The sequence below is a fragment of the Notothenia coriiceps genome, unplaced genomic scaffold (assembly GCF_000735185.1).
Source record: "Notothenia coriiceps isolate Sejong01 unplaced genomic scaffold, NC01 NC01_scaffold00025094, whole genome shotgun sequence".
NCBI lineage: Eukaryota > Metazoa > Chordata > Actinopteri > Perciformes > Nototheniidae > Notothenia > Notothenia coriiceps.
Window position 1 is genome coordinate 13,735 of NW_011357795.1, and position 14,651 is coordinate 28,385.

At 39.2% G+C, this 14,651-nt stretch overlaps 1 protein-coding gene across 1 annotated transcript; it reads right to left on the bottom strand.

Annotated features, from left to right (window-relative positions):
* Positions 1-7,990: 7,990 nt before the first annotated feature.
* Positions 7,991-11,877, bottom strand: LOC104955949 (glutamic acid-rich protein-like). The gene is made up of 2 exons (XM_010783352.1): positions 11,422-11,877; positions 7,991-10,487 (listed from the first exon to the last, which is right to left on the bottom strand). The coding sequence occupies exons 1-2, from the start codon at positions 11,787-11,789 to the stop codon at positions 10,373-10,375; spliced, it is 483 nt and encodes a 160-aa protein (XP_010781654.1). The 5' UTR covers positions 11,790-11,877; the 3' UTR covers positions 7,991-10,372.
* Between the last annotated feature and the right edge of the window lie 2,774 nt (positions 11,878-14,651).

Genomic DNA, 14,651 nt, shown 5'->3' on the forward strand with positions numbered 1-14,651 from the left:
GATAGGTCTCGTAGAACATTTTACTATTTTGACATTTTATATGATGAAAATTGAACTAAAAGAAATAAATGTAGATTAATCCATATTTGAAATAGGTGTCAGCTGCTACCACTAATTATAATAGTTATATTTCCTTAATTAATTAAGATAAGATATTCTGTATGATCCCAATTTGGAAATGTTGTGTTCAGGCAGCATAACAAAGAAAAATAAAATATAATTATTATATATACAAAGTATGTGAGGGATGGAATATTAAATTGAATATAATTAAAATGTACATGTGATTTTACATCAAAGAGAAGCTATGGAGCAGCAGAGTTCTCTGCCAGAGAGTTGATTTGTTATTATTCAATATGTCAAACTGATTTCCCTGACTACAATCTTTAGTTAACATGGTGCAAACGTTATGCTGCTGTACTAATATACTTATCATAATAAGCACATAGTTTTAATAGGATGTATTCATTATCTTTACTTATGTTGCGGTCTTTCAGCAGCGCCATCTCTAAAAAACGGCGAAAGTCACTACCCAATTATTTACATTTCACGTGACATGGACAAAGATGTAACGTCCAGCTTACCTCATGGGCACGAATCTCCAGACTTCTCCTTTGGAAACATTGGCCAGGAAACGATAGAAACAAGCCAGTTCATGGAAGACCTAGTGGCTGCAACCCGGAGCAAAGCAACAAACCATTGCGTAGCTAACTAGCTAGCGCTAGCTTAAGCCTAACGTATAGCTTTTAACGAAACGAATTGCCAGTAAAATTGGAAACACTGGTAATTAATTATTCTATAATAAAAACTACGGTGTTAAAAACGACAATTTCACAAAATACAGATTCTAACATGGTCAGATATAGATAATACAGATACTAAAGATAGGCAGGTACTTGCTTTCAAAGCAGAACAGGGAAACAAACTTAGCGAGTGTTTACGTGTCTGCGTAATGAATACAACGCCTCGACAATTTCTGTAGTCTATTTCTCAGCCATTCAGTAACAAACCATCGTTTTTCAGACACGTAAACTCTTCAAAAATCAACCAGTGGGGTCACTGCCTGATGTATTTTAATGTCGTAGAACAAAAACGTGACTTATCTCTTAAATTTGGTTGTCAACCGCAACCTTATTCAAGCTATTTTCCAAAACCTATGGGAAAAAATGCATTGCCTCTTTTGAAGGAACCGGAAGTGCTAAAATGCTAACTTACTCCTTGGTTTTACGATGCGTAACTGCGGCTTCTCTATGGCCTTATTTTTTGTCGGAGGACCGAGGAGATGGAGGAGCGAGGATCGATAATGGAGGAGCTATAATCGAGGAAACCACCCAGACCATCCTCCGATGAAATCCTCAGACACCGCCGCCCCCTTTACTGTGTATCGCTCACGTGATTGGGAACGATGAAGTGCATGCCACTTGAATGTGATGCTTCTTGACATGAGAGCAGTTTCCCCAGCGAGTGAAGAAAATACATAAACCTGCACGAGAGTCACTTCTCAGTTTATACCGTCTTTTGTTTCATTAATGTATCAATTTGTATCATTTAAGTTACAAAATATGTGATATATCTGAACAACAAAGTGGTCAAAAATAATTTTATTCATTTTTTGAAAACATTTTCATTATCGTTTTTTTCGTTTTACATTTTCATTTATTATCATTTTCCATTCAGGTCAGTCATTAAGTGCTATTGTAAAATGTTATTGCTACATATCCACACAACAAACACAGTGTGCAATCCAATGAATGATGGTAACTGGGTTTATAATACATATTGTAGTGCCGTAAGAAGGAGTCGGAGGCGAGTATTTTAAGAAGGATTTTCCACTCTTTCATTTCCATTAAGCAATAGTGATATCAGACATCGTACTCAGTGATGAGAGTCAAGTTAGAGTGCCTTGCTAGCTCTAGCTTGGCAACCTAAATTCCCGTGTTACACTAAACAAGGTCCGTGTCGGAACTGGGACCCAAAAAGTGAATTATGGTTAACTAGAGTCACCACAAATCTTTTTTCTTCTCCGAATTTATTTTATTTATTTTGTGCATCTCTAATCAATATTAATCAAACTAATTGTTCGTTTATACGTTTTAAAATGGCGTTTAATCTTTTTGAGAATTAGTTCTTATTTTATTTTTATTTATTTGGGTCTACAACAGATGATACAAATGTTTGGTGTCAGTAAATGTGTACTAACAGAGCGGGGGTGTGTGTGGAAATTAACAGTGGACAGAGCTTGGCTGCTGTCAAGACGATCAGCTGTTGCAGCGTCATCCACAAACGGACGTCGCATTCACGCGACGCTCCGGAGGAAAAAGGACGTCCCATTGCCTTTTCTTAAAAACTAATTTCCCTGCTTCTCGTGGTTTCCTTTGCGTCCCTCCAATGCTTCGCTGGTGGGAGGGAACTAAATTCAAGAGAAACGACGCAAGTGAGGGACGCAAGTATTCAATTTTAATCGACCTGAGAAGGAGCAGACTCGCTGTTTGAGGGCTTGATAACCCTCCACAACACTCGTTTGGTTTGGAACAGCCACTTAATGTGGCCGATCCTCCGCGTGAACTGAGGGTAAGTGTGGGTAGGGGTGCGGTTTGGAATGAGCCTTTCAAGTATTTCCATCTTCTACTTTACTCGGCTACAGAGAGAACATTAGAGCAAGACTTGTCTTTTCTAACATTTGTTTGTGTTACTATTACAGATTCAGATATTAGGTTCATTTATATCAACAAGTCCCTATGTTTATATATTATTACAAATGATTGAATAACATGGGACATTGACACGCTATCCCAGCTGTATACAAGTGGCGGCTGGTGGAAAAATATTTTTGGTGGGGGCTATGGGAAATTGGTGACAAATCATACTAGGGTGGTCCGGGGAATCGTCCCCCGGAAAATCTTTTGGAGAAATGACCCCTTAAATTATGACTTCTGGTGAATGTTAGAGGGGAGGGGGGGGGGGACGAATTGAGGGCATACAAATATGAGAATAATCCCATAATCTTCAGTGTGGTTAGCTATGAAGTCTTCCTGTGCAACAGTCCAGTAAGCCACACAACTGCAGAACACTGGTGCTTTGGGAAGACTCAAATGATTTAATTTCCCCAATTTAAAAATCAGGCAGACCTACAATACGAACAATTGTGTGTGGTGTGTGTGTGGTGTGTGTGTGTGTGTGTGTGTGTGTGTGTGTGTGTAGTGTGTGTGTGTGTTGTGTGTGTGTGTGTGTGTGTGTGTGTGTCATAGCTTGCCAACCCTCGCGAATTTTCGCGGGACATCTCCCGCATTTCTCCCCGATTTCTGACCCAAAATCAATTTAATCAGGACTGTTTCCACCTCCGGAGCTTTAATACAGCTATCACAATTGTTTGTGTATTTAATTCCTATGCAAGCTGGTTGATGTTTGGTAAGTTTTGAGGTTGGACGGTTTAAAAACGAAAGGCATTTACGTCTAAAACATTCACGGCGAGTAATCCAATGAAATGCAATGAAATAGGTTTTTAAGCACATGCAGCGGAAAATAATATGCCAAACTAGTTAAGTGATATAGCAAACTTTTATTGCAATTAAGTCAAGTATTTACTCCCCGGGAAAATGTTATGTATGAGAATATTGTTAACTAGCTCACTAATGGAAACAACGTCGGACATATACAAACGCGTCCTGTAATCCGATCTCAAACTTGTGCCATTTTGCCACAATGTGTCATGTATGCAAGCCCTTGTTTTTGCACTTGCGGCACGTCGCGGCACTTTGCGAGCGTCTACCGGCCTCGGGCTGCATTTTAGCAACCGCGACATATAATATACCGTTTGAAACATCTATTTGCCGGCCGAACCGCCCCTCACTCAAGTCGACCCGCAAAGTCATAATGTCAGCTGGCAGGCCTGGTGGGCGAAATATTTTTGGTGGGGCTGTTGATATTAGTGAGGTAAAAAAATTTTTTTTGGGAGAAATGACCCCTTAAATTGGGACTGATACCGTCATATTACCGGATACCACGGCATGACGTGCAGCAAGGTATGACGTATGAAAAAATGATACCAGCCATGCCTAGTACCTAATCCTGTGAGCTGTGACAATGTCTTAAAATAAACTGTCAGTGAGACTCCAGAAGTTTGAAAAGATGGACAATAAAGAAAAATGTTTTCTAAAAAATACGAACAAATTCTCAGTGGGTGGGGGCTCACACAACAACCCGCAGAAGCACAACTTGGGCCCAGGTAAAACAAGGTATGTAAATGTCAGTGAACTCCAAGTTACATGCGAACATGTAGCAAAAGCATAAATTACAGCGTACGTGAGCGTTACTTTGAATCAGCGGGTAAGCTAAACCGTTAGCAGTAGAATATAGCTAGCCCAAGATATCATTAAAATAACACTTTTGTCATACAACTAAATGTATGTTTTTTAAGCGTTAGTGGTAATTTCAAAAGAAAAGCTACTGTTCGACATGAACTATAAGCACCTTACAGTTACACAGTTGATCCGGAGTCCTGTTCAGTTAAAGTGTTTCATAGTTAGCTTTGCTAAGCATCAACCTACGCACTTAAATATGTTATGTGACAGTATTTCTGAGAAAAAAGTCAGCTGAAATGGTGGCATAGTTGCCACTGCTTTACGTGTCAACGCATGTTTGAACATATTTGCGCAGGCAGTAAAATTGGCTGTTTGGCCACACTGACATTGCCATAACAACACCTGAATTTAAATGTGCAACCTCTTTTGTGACAGATATTTGCAAGAAATTATAAGTCTTCTGGAATGATATTCCTATTGACAGCTAAGTTCTATGTGAACATCTCATGAGATGGACAGCCAGAGAGAATAAATGAAAAACAGTTATGAAATACTATATGAACAAAACAAGAATACAGTTTAAGTGATTTTGTAAATAATCCATACAGAAAATCTCTTACAGTTCTGTTTCATATGGGTGTTGGAGAGATGTATCCATAGATCTCTTAATTTTGCTCTCAAAGTGCACCAGATTGATTCTTTTAACTTCTTCAATATTTTAAAAAAAATCTTCCCGGGGGAGCATGCCCCCGGGCCCCCCTAGAGGAGGTGAGGACCCCCCTAGAGTAGGTTAGGTCCCCGGTGTTTACATGCTTATTTATACAATATGTGTGCTTATGCTAACATCATAAGACAAAAGTTGGTTCCGTGTTGTGTGTAGTGAGAACGCGCTAGAGTGAGGGGGGCCCCCAAGCCAAAGCTCGCTTAGGGCCCCCAAAAGTCTAGGGCCGGCCCTGCTCTGATCACTCCTTTCCTGTAAAATACAGGTCCAGCCAACACATATGCTCCATGGTGCTACAGGCATTGCCCTTACAACTACAATAAGCATGCAAATGTTAATCTACAGCTCCAGCGGTCCACTAGCACCAGAGTCTACACCTGCAGACAACTACTGTAGCGTCACCTTGGATACGAGTCCAAACAACTCACAGACACACAGGCCAGGGCGCTGACAGGGCGCCCTTTGAGCTTCAGATCTGACGACGCTGATTGGCTGAAATTATGTTTCGGCGGCATAGTTTACAGATAGCAACAGTCAGCTTGTTGGCTGCTGCTGCTCTGGCTGAGGGCTCCTTTCTACCGCCCGGACGAGAGAGGGTAATGATACACGCTGCGGCCAGCCAGGAAACATGTGACTTATCAGTAACTTTAGACATCGTAAAACAATTTTAAACGAGATTTTATTGTAGATTATACACTTTACTGATACCAACTATATAATATTTACCTTGTTCTTTAAAAAAAAAAAAAAAAAATTTGAAACACATTTTTGTATTTATTTTTTAATTTTTAATGACTATGAAACATGTGGGAAGAGGGGGGGCGGCGCCCCTAGCGCCCCTATGGGCCGGCCGCCACTGGCTGTATATAAGTTATTTAGATACCAGCTGCATCAATGAACTGATGAACACATCGATGCATCAGTCACTAAAGTCCAGTAACAGCCTATTACTCTGCATAATGAGTACTTTCTAAACAGGTTTTAGGTTTTGATGCAGGACTTTTACTTGGAGTGAAATATTTCTACACTCTGGTATTACTACTTCATCTCGAGTAAGTACTTCTTGCACTCTTGTGTGAATGCACGTAAAATGGTTCAACATGTAGAACTGCTTGCTTTCAGAGTGTGTGTTTCTGAGTGTGTGTAGCATTTAACACAAGATTTAGTCCTCATCGACCTGCCTTATAAAATCACACAAACACATTTGTGCACACGTGTATGTGTGTGTTGGAGGAAGTAGGTCAGTAGTGAAAGGGTTCTCGGCTATCCTTACTCGGCCTCTGTTCGGCCCGTCACACCACTCGTGTCGACTCTAATTTCCTCCTCTCTCTATCATCCCCCTCCTCTTCCTCCTCCCTCCCTCCCTCCCTCTCTCTATCTCTGCTGGGCTTATGAAGGAGCAGGTCCCACCCCTGGTTCAGACGGGTCTTGTGGAGGTTAACTCTTCATCTGCCACCTTTCTTCTTCTTCTTTACTGTATCTCCCCCTTAAAACTACTTGTACTTCCTCCTCGTGCTAACCACCCTGTCTGTGTTTCCTCTGCCAGACCATGTGTGGCATGTCCTTGGTGATTTTGAGGGAGACCCGACGCCACAAAATGCGGCAGAACTCGGTGTGGGGAAGGACGTGAATCAACCTTGCCCTCCCTGTGAGTTTTGTTCACAAACAGGAGAAAAAACAGTGGCAGTGATTCCGGCCGGTCAACTCAGGATAATGCCCAGATCTGTGAACAAATGTTGTATTTCCTAACCCCCCCCCCAAGCAGCTTTACATGATTTACAGTAGAGGGAGGAGAGGCGGTGTCTGAGCTCACACTGCCATCTGCTGGAAGAAGAACCTCCATTTTCACCACACAGACACCAAAACGCCCCAACATGGCTCCCAAACATTTTTCTCAGGCACAGACAAATTCACCCTAAAATCTGTTGATTTCATATTATAAAAACAACAACAAAATAGTCCCTGAAATGTAAAGCGGAGTGAGAAAGCGGCAGGTGGAGCGGTAGAGGTGAGAGTGCAGAGGCAGCGGTTTGATGTGCAGAAGAACAGTATGTTCCTGGTGGACTGGTTTCTATGGTGCCGCTGGTTTCTATGGCATTTCACCAGGCTCACTGGGCGACGGTGAATACCTCTGTAGAGGATTAAAACACAGACTCGCTGTGGGAAGCTCCAGAGGAATGAAGCTGCTGGAACAAACAGCAGGAGTGGAATCACACATGGTTACATTTAGAATATTATTCAGGTTTCTGTGGAAAGATATGAAGAGGAAGGTGGATATTTCTCTTTAAAAAAATGCTGTGAACAAGACATGCAGGTGTTTTACAACAGGAAAAATATGCTTTACGTGAAATACTCAGCAGGTGCAATGCAGAATTTTTTTCTTTAAATGAGCATTTACTAACAATGATTATAGTTTAAAATGAAATGATTTGTACATTATATACATAAAATGAATCAGCAACAACAAATGTGATGGTTGTTATCATTGTTTAAAATGTGTCTCGTTTTAATATCTTTCAGTTTTATGGTCTTTAGGCCCGACAAAGCAATAAGACGACATTTAAGATATTATTTCTTTGATTGAATGTTTTGTGCATAAAATGTCAGAAAATAGTGAAAAATAGACATAAAAGCCCCAAAATCGTTAGATAACGTTGCAAAAAAGCATCTAAACATTGAAATGAGCAAGTAGAAAAAATGGTATGGTCGGGGGGGGCGGGGTCGGTGTGTAGCGTGCTGCAGCAGAAGTCTGCTCTGCACGCAGGCTTCCTCCAAGTTTACAGGAAAACAAACTGGTGGTGTGACCAATGGCCATTTACAATTATTAATACTATTACTATTATTAGCATTAGTCTATATTTTGGTTGAAACTAAGCCAGAAAAAAAAAAGAAAACATAAATAATAATAAAATGCACTTAATCAGAGATTATAGTGAGTCTCAATAAAAAACGAGCATCTGAATCAAACTTGTTTTTCACTTTTTATTTTTCGCTTGCAGACAAAAGAAGATATCCATGAAAGTCCAGATATAATAAATAAATTAACTACTAAAAAGTTGGCTAATAAAGCGATGTAAAATGGCAGAAAGGCGTAACGTACAGAGCTGGAAAAGGATCAATAAAACCCAGAAACCTCCGCTGATTGTTTTCTCATTGCATATCCTAACAGTCCTACATGGAGAGCAGAGAAAAGACAAATATTATAATAGCATTTCTTTTTTTTTTACCCCACGTATGAAAAGTTAAAAAGTTCCCGTGGGAACCGAGCCAAGTGCTTGTGGTTTCTCATCCCTAAAATATTATTTCTCGTGGAAAAACCTGAAGGATATTGTTTTGCTAGTTCACCCGTATTTGAGCAATAAACAATAACTATGTCTTCTTTTATTTTCTTTTTAAAGTGATTTAAACTTAGGTGGCACGGACAAAGAAAGACAGAAACGCCATCTCAGGAGACATAATTATTATCGTGTACTCGTATATTCATGCATACAGTATTCTATAGAAAAAGAGAAGTGTAGATGTCACAATCTTGCCGAGTTAGTAGCTTCACTGACTGAGGTAAAGTTGCCGGTTTCCTGAAGAAGAGCACACGTGCCTTTTTCTGTTTTTTCTTTTTGGACAAGACACAAACAGTGTATGGGTTCATCTCCGTTTCGAGTCGATCACGAAATCAGCTTGTTGTTGGAAAAATAATTTATTTGGCAAGTGTCCAAAGAATGACGAAAAAGTGACTGAAGTTTCATCTGTATCATCCTCCTCCATCTTTCTTTTGAATCGTGTTCTCAGAGCTTTAATGTAGAGCTCAAAGAAAAATCCACCTTAAAACATTTTGTTTACTTCTTTCATTTCATTTTGTAGTCATGATTTGTCATTATTTTTGGTCTATCTCTAACTGGCTATTGTATTGTGACTTGTTCCTACATTTCCCACAATGCCTCTGAGAACCCTTGAACTTGTCAAAAGGTGGCAGGTAGGATATGTGTATAGAGAAAGCAGTTAGTAAAAATGTACATATTTTATATAATTAATTTAATTATAAGTCTGAGATGTTAAAAGTACGGATTATTTTTTGTTCTATATATGTTTAATGAACTTATTTGCCTTGAGTCGTAATTATTTTTAATGTCAGAAATTAGTGATACATAATCATTTCCACAGAGTGTAAGGTTCGTAGTTTCCTTTATTATTCTTCATTGTAACCTTGTGACTGTCGGACCAACAAAAATACATTTTAAATGACGATTGTTCTCTGATTAATGAAGGTCCATCAGAAAGGTTTAACAAACATAATCATTAGTCCGAGCCTGAGGGAAATCTTTAAAGAACACAGACCAACAGTCAAAAAACATAACATGTTTTTATTTATTTATTCACATTTTTGAAAGTGACCTTTTTGTTATTTTATTTGTGTAAGATGAATATTGTATTCTAAGCAGTATGGTAAACACCATGATGGTTATTCAAATGAAAGGATTTCTTTCTTATTTTTTATCCTAATATAAAATTATTATTTTAAAATCATTGAAACTCTTTAATTTTGATACATTGATATTGAGTTAAAAATCTAAATTGTTTGTGTATTTATGGAGGTAAATAACTTGATGAGCCTACCTTATAGTTGCATTTTGGAATAACTTAAATCCACTATGTAGAGCATAATACATCTGATAAAAAATGGAATCTAATAATTGCCAAATGATAGTTTTAAGGTGGATTTTTGAAGGTGTTGGTGCCTTTTGCGTTTTTGGACGTTAATCCAGAAGCTGATTTGACGTCATTGAAACTGAATGGACCCAAACACCTGCTCACATGGAAATCATCACTGTATTCAAAAGAACTCAGGATAGCGTAATAATAGTATCATGGATTTAGTTTCCATTATATGTATATGTCGTTAAGACTTAAAAAAAAATACAAAAAAGTTCGCACGCAGACTCGCACTGATTTCCTTTGATTCAGAAAAAGAAATGATAAACAGAATGGCACTAATTTGTCTATTCACATAAAAAAACAGTATGGTTTCAAAAACCTCTTTTCATCAGAACAGTAAAACGTTTTGGGGGCCTTGAGAAAATGGTCCATCATTCAGAGAAACGTTTTTTGATAATTATGAAAAAACCATGCAAGGTCTCACGTCTCACTTTAAAAACAGTGATTCCTTCTTTTGTAAGAAAAAGGACAAAGGGCAAAAAATAAAAGCCTTGATATTTGTACAGGAGCAGGGGACTTACTCTGCTGTTGGTCCCCTCAGCCCCTCAAACCCTTCCTGTCTGTAGATCAGCGTCCTCTCAGTGTTTCTCAGCTGCTGCAGAACCCAAAGCTCCAATCCAAGGCACAGACTCTAGATCAGTTAGTCCACCTGTGAGCCTCCTGCGGCCATGTTTAGGTCCCGAGCCACCAGCTGAGAAACACTGACACCTTCTCCCTCCATGTCCACTCCACAGTGTGAGGAAGCAGCACTGATTCTACAGATTAAAAGAAGAAACACAGACATAATGTCAAATATTATTTCATTTTCAAATGTGAAATGCCTAAAGAAATGGGTTTATTCTAGTCTCAGATAATAAGATTTAGGGCTGCCCTCGACTGAAGATTTTTCTAGTGGACCAATAGTCGTCAATTCAGGCGATTAGTCAACTTATCGTTGCATGTCTATGATATATTAGGATTATTAATATACATTTGTCTTTAAATATCATGACCTGTTTAGTATAGTCCACATATTGTTGATGCTGAGCAAAGTCAGGTGTAGTAATGCGTAAGTAAAGTAAAAATAGATATAAATGGTACTATGCCGTGGAATAGTCAGTATAATAAGTTGTAAATGATACACAGTAAAGTATGTAATGAAAAAGTCTAGTATGTTCAAGTCGGGCTGTCATTGTTAAAATATGAAATGGCAATAAATCGCATGATGGCCCTTGTTTTATCGCAAATTAATCAAACTATTTTTATTTTCTTCAAGATGCAAATGTTCAAGTGTTTCATACTCTCATCATAGAGGTGAACACATGTTTGCTTGCTTGTCATTTTATTTGAGTGAAAAAAGATCTTGGTTTTATTTACGCATTATTAGTCATAATAGGCAGCTGGTGTATTATTATTTTTTATTTTGAAGTTCTAAAAGTCATAATGTAGAATAAAAGAAAAAGTCAAACTATATCTTAAAAAAGTCAAACAACAGCATTTCATAAAGGTCATTATGTCAAATAGTTAAAGATCCAGTGATATTATAGTCAGTTTTATAGAAATACTTTTCTTTTAACTAATTGTGTTCTGATTATTGTTACATGTAAGGTATTCACATTCAGAGTCTGAATAAAACAAAAGCAAACTTTTTGTCATAAAGACGTGAGGGTAACTTATCACCAGTGTTCGTGTGAGAGAAATCAAACGCACCTCTCTGCTCCTGTCTGCTCTTCTGCCTGAGGCTGTGATTGGCTGACCCCTTCAGATTTCTCCTCAACTGCTTCCTCCTCTTCCTCTTCCTCCTCCTTCACCTCCTTCACCTCCTCCTCGTTGCAGTCGTCATCAGTCTCCTCCTCTCCTTGCTCCTTCACCTCCATCTCTTCTTCGCTGTCTGCATGCTCTGCTGCTGCCTCCTCCTCCTCCTCCTCCTCCTCCTCCTCCTCGTCTTCCTCTTCCTCTTCCTCCTCGTCCTCTTCCTCCTCCTCCCTCTCTGCCTCCTCGTCACTGAACAGCTCCTTGCCCTCCTCCCCCCTCCTGGTGGTGGAGGAGAACCAGTCCCTCACCCGCTCGTAGCTCATGCTGGCCTGGTCACCAGGTCGCCAAGGTTCCTTCTCGCTCAGGGCTCTGTGGGTTTCAGGTGTGTTACCTTCCAGACCGCTTTCCGACTCACCTGCAAGGAAACACCACAGAATTATTATTGGGAAACTAATGAAGAAACGATTGGTTTGTCCTAACTCTGTAATAAGTTGTACAATTAACGTGGTTGCTTTTAATTCCACGGTGACTACCTCCATTGTGATTGGGTAATGTGATTCAGAAGGTCCTGCTCTTCCCTTGCCTGTACACGGGGCCCTGTGGTCAAATTGTTTTGGTGTCAGTTTTAGTTTTCTCAGGTGTTTCTGAATTTTTATCCAACACTGTATGACAGATTACCAACCTTACATTTTAATTTATTAGGTTGCGAAACTGACCCCATAATCTAATGGTTTTAGCGCTACGATATATGGATTATTCTATCGCCACCGGAGAAGAAAAAAAACAATCAGACAACGGAATTCCCGGTTGTTTTTCTTTACTGGAACATGTAACATACAAACTAAATAAAACGACAATAAACACATCAACTTTTTACCTGGCCGCTTTGTCATCTTAGTCGCACGTGTGAGGGAGAGGGGGTGGCGGGGCGGTGTGTAGGCTGCTGCAGGAGCGTCCTCTCTGCCCGCAGGCTTCCTCCCAAGTTTACAAGTTAAAACAACTGGTGTGTGACAATGGCACATTTACAATTTTAATTCTTATTACTTAAATTATTACATTAGTCTATTTTGGTGAAACTAAGCCCGGAAAAGAAAAAGAACTAAATAATATAAAAAAAATCGATTTTTAATAGTATATCCGCTATGGAGACTGGTAACGAATATTCGAATATAACTGCATCCCCTAATCCATTATAGGCAGCTCTATTGTACACAACTTAAATAAGCGTGAACAAAAGAACACTGTGCGAAGACCTTGATGGTGTGGCGCCCTCTTGTTGGGGAACGCTTGCCAGGGGGTACGCTCCGTGTCCTCCTGGACCAACCTCTGAAACGCTCCTTGGAACTTCTCTGGGTCTTGCCTCACCGTTTCAGCGCCTCGTCCAACCTGAACACATACTCGTCTCATTAATACAGGACTGTACTCGGGCAAAGAAGCTCTAAAGAGTACAAATATTACTAGGGCAACTCTAGGGATACCAATTAATTATGCTGATATGGGATACTATTATAAAAACATTAATGTAAATCCAAAAAATGAAATATAGCCCCAAAATAATCAGCAAATGCTTTAACTGACTTAACCTGTTAACCAGAGCGTGTTTTTAGGTTTCAGGCTCAATATGACATCCCGAAAACAAATGACCATACTTCCCTTTCTAAAGGGTAAATTAATAACTTTTCTCAAGTAATTGCTAAACCAACCCATGTCATTGGATCTAGAAGGTGTCAGATCAATATAGGATGTTTTTTTATTTTAAAGAATTCAGATTGACAATGGTAAAAAACTGTAATGAATAGTGTCGTCAAAGATATTTGTACTTATAGTGAAAACTCAAACTTGGATGATGGTTAGTAGACTAAAAAGCTTTAGGAATCCAAAGTAACACACATATAATAAGTACCCGTATCAAGATGATGCAAAAACAATTGAATTTGACCTTTTTTTAGACAGATTAGAAAAGAAACTCTTCTGGGGTATTGGTGATTTTCATATCTCTGCTCCCCCTGCTGGATTTTGCATGTGAGATCTCTCTAACCGTCAGAGCCATGACTCGAGGGAACTTCCATATAGGTCCTTATTTGGTTCATGTGGTGTGTGGTAATACTGCGCATAGCCAAGACCCGAGCAGAGCCCTCTGGTGGCTACAGTTAGCAGCCTAATTTTGTAGCGATTTTTTACATAAAATGAATTAGATTATAATAATTCAATTATTGCCAGAAATTATCACCTAGAATAACGATCCAGCGCGTTTTTCGTTTATGCATTGACCACGTCTTTTGGATCGATTAACAGCTCACGTGAGAACGATCTCCCTAAAACTATGAAAGTACAAAGTGTTGTGATGTCTGTCTTGTGCTTCCCCTGTTCCGAATTCGACACTTCATGTGATGATATCTATATACTACCCATAGCGAAAAATGCTAACGGACATTGTCACAGAACTCAGTAAAAGTACCTATTACTTATCTGCTGCCATCAAGATACCGAATAAAAGTGAGTTTCCAAGACTATTTAGGTATATAGTACTCACTGAGTGATCGAATTTTGCGAAGGGGAGGCAAGACAGACCATCACAACACGTACCTTTACATAGCTTCTAAGGGACGATCGTCTCACGTAGCTGTAATTGGATCAAAGACGTGTGCAATGCAAATTTAAACGAGAAAACGCGCTGAATCGGTTATTCCATTAGGTTGATAATTTTTCGGGCAATATAATTATTATAACCATAATTCATTTTTATGTAAAAATTCGCATAGCAAAGTTTAGCTGCTAATGGAGCCACCAGATGGCTGCTGCTTCCGGTCTTGGCTATGCGGCATATAACACACACAATGACCAAATAAGGACTAATATGGGAGTTCCCCTCGAGTCCATTGGCTCTGGACGTTAGAAAGAGATCTCACATGTCCAAATCCCGCAGGGGGGCAGAGATATAAAAATCCACCCAAAATACCAGAGAGGTTTTCTTTTGTAAAATCCTGTCTAAAAGGTCAATATCAATTTGTTTTGCATCAATCTGATACAGGGTACTATTATTATGTTGTACGTCTGGATTCCTTAAAGCTTTAGTCACTACCCCATATCCAGGTTAGTTTTCATTTAATACAAAATATCTTTTGGGACGGACCCTCTCATTTAACAGTTTATTTTACCATGTTCAAATCTGAAATTTTCTTAAT

Bases quoted from the DNA above. Each gene is read 5' to 3' on its own strand.
- LOC104955949 (XM_010783352.1), bottom strand. From the start codon at position 11,789: ATGAGCTACGAGCGGGTGAGGGACTGGTTCTCCTCCACCACCAGGAGG. The intron at 10,488-11,421 runs GTGCGTTTGATT...TTTAATCTGTAG, and splicing joins GAGCAGACAGGAGCAGAGAG to AATCAGTGCTGCTTCCTCAC.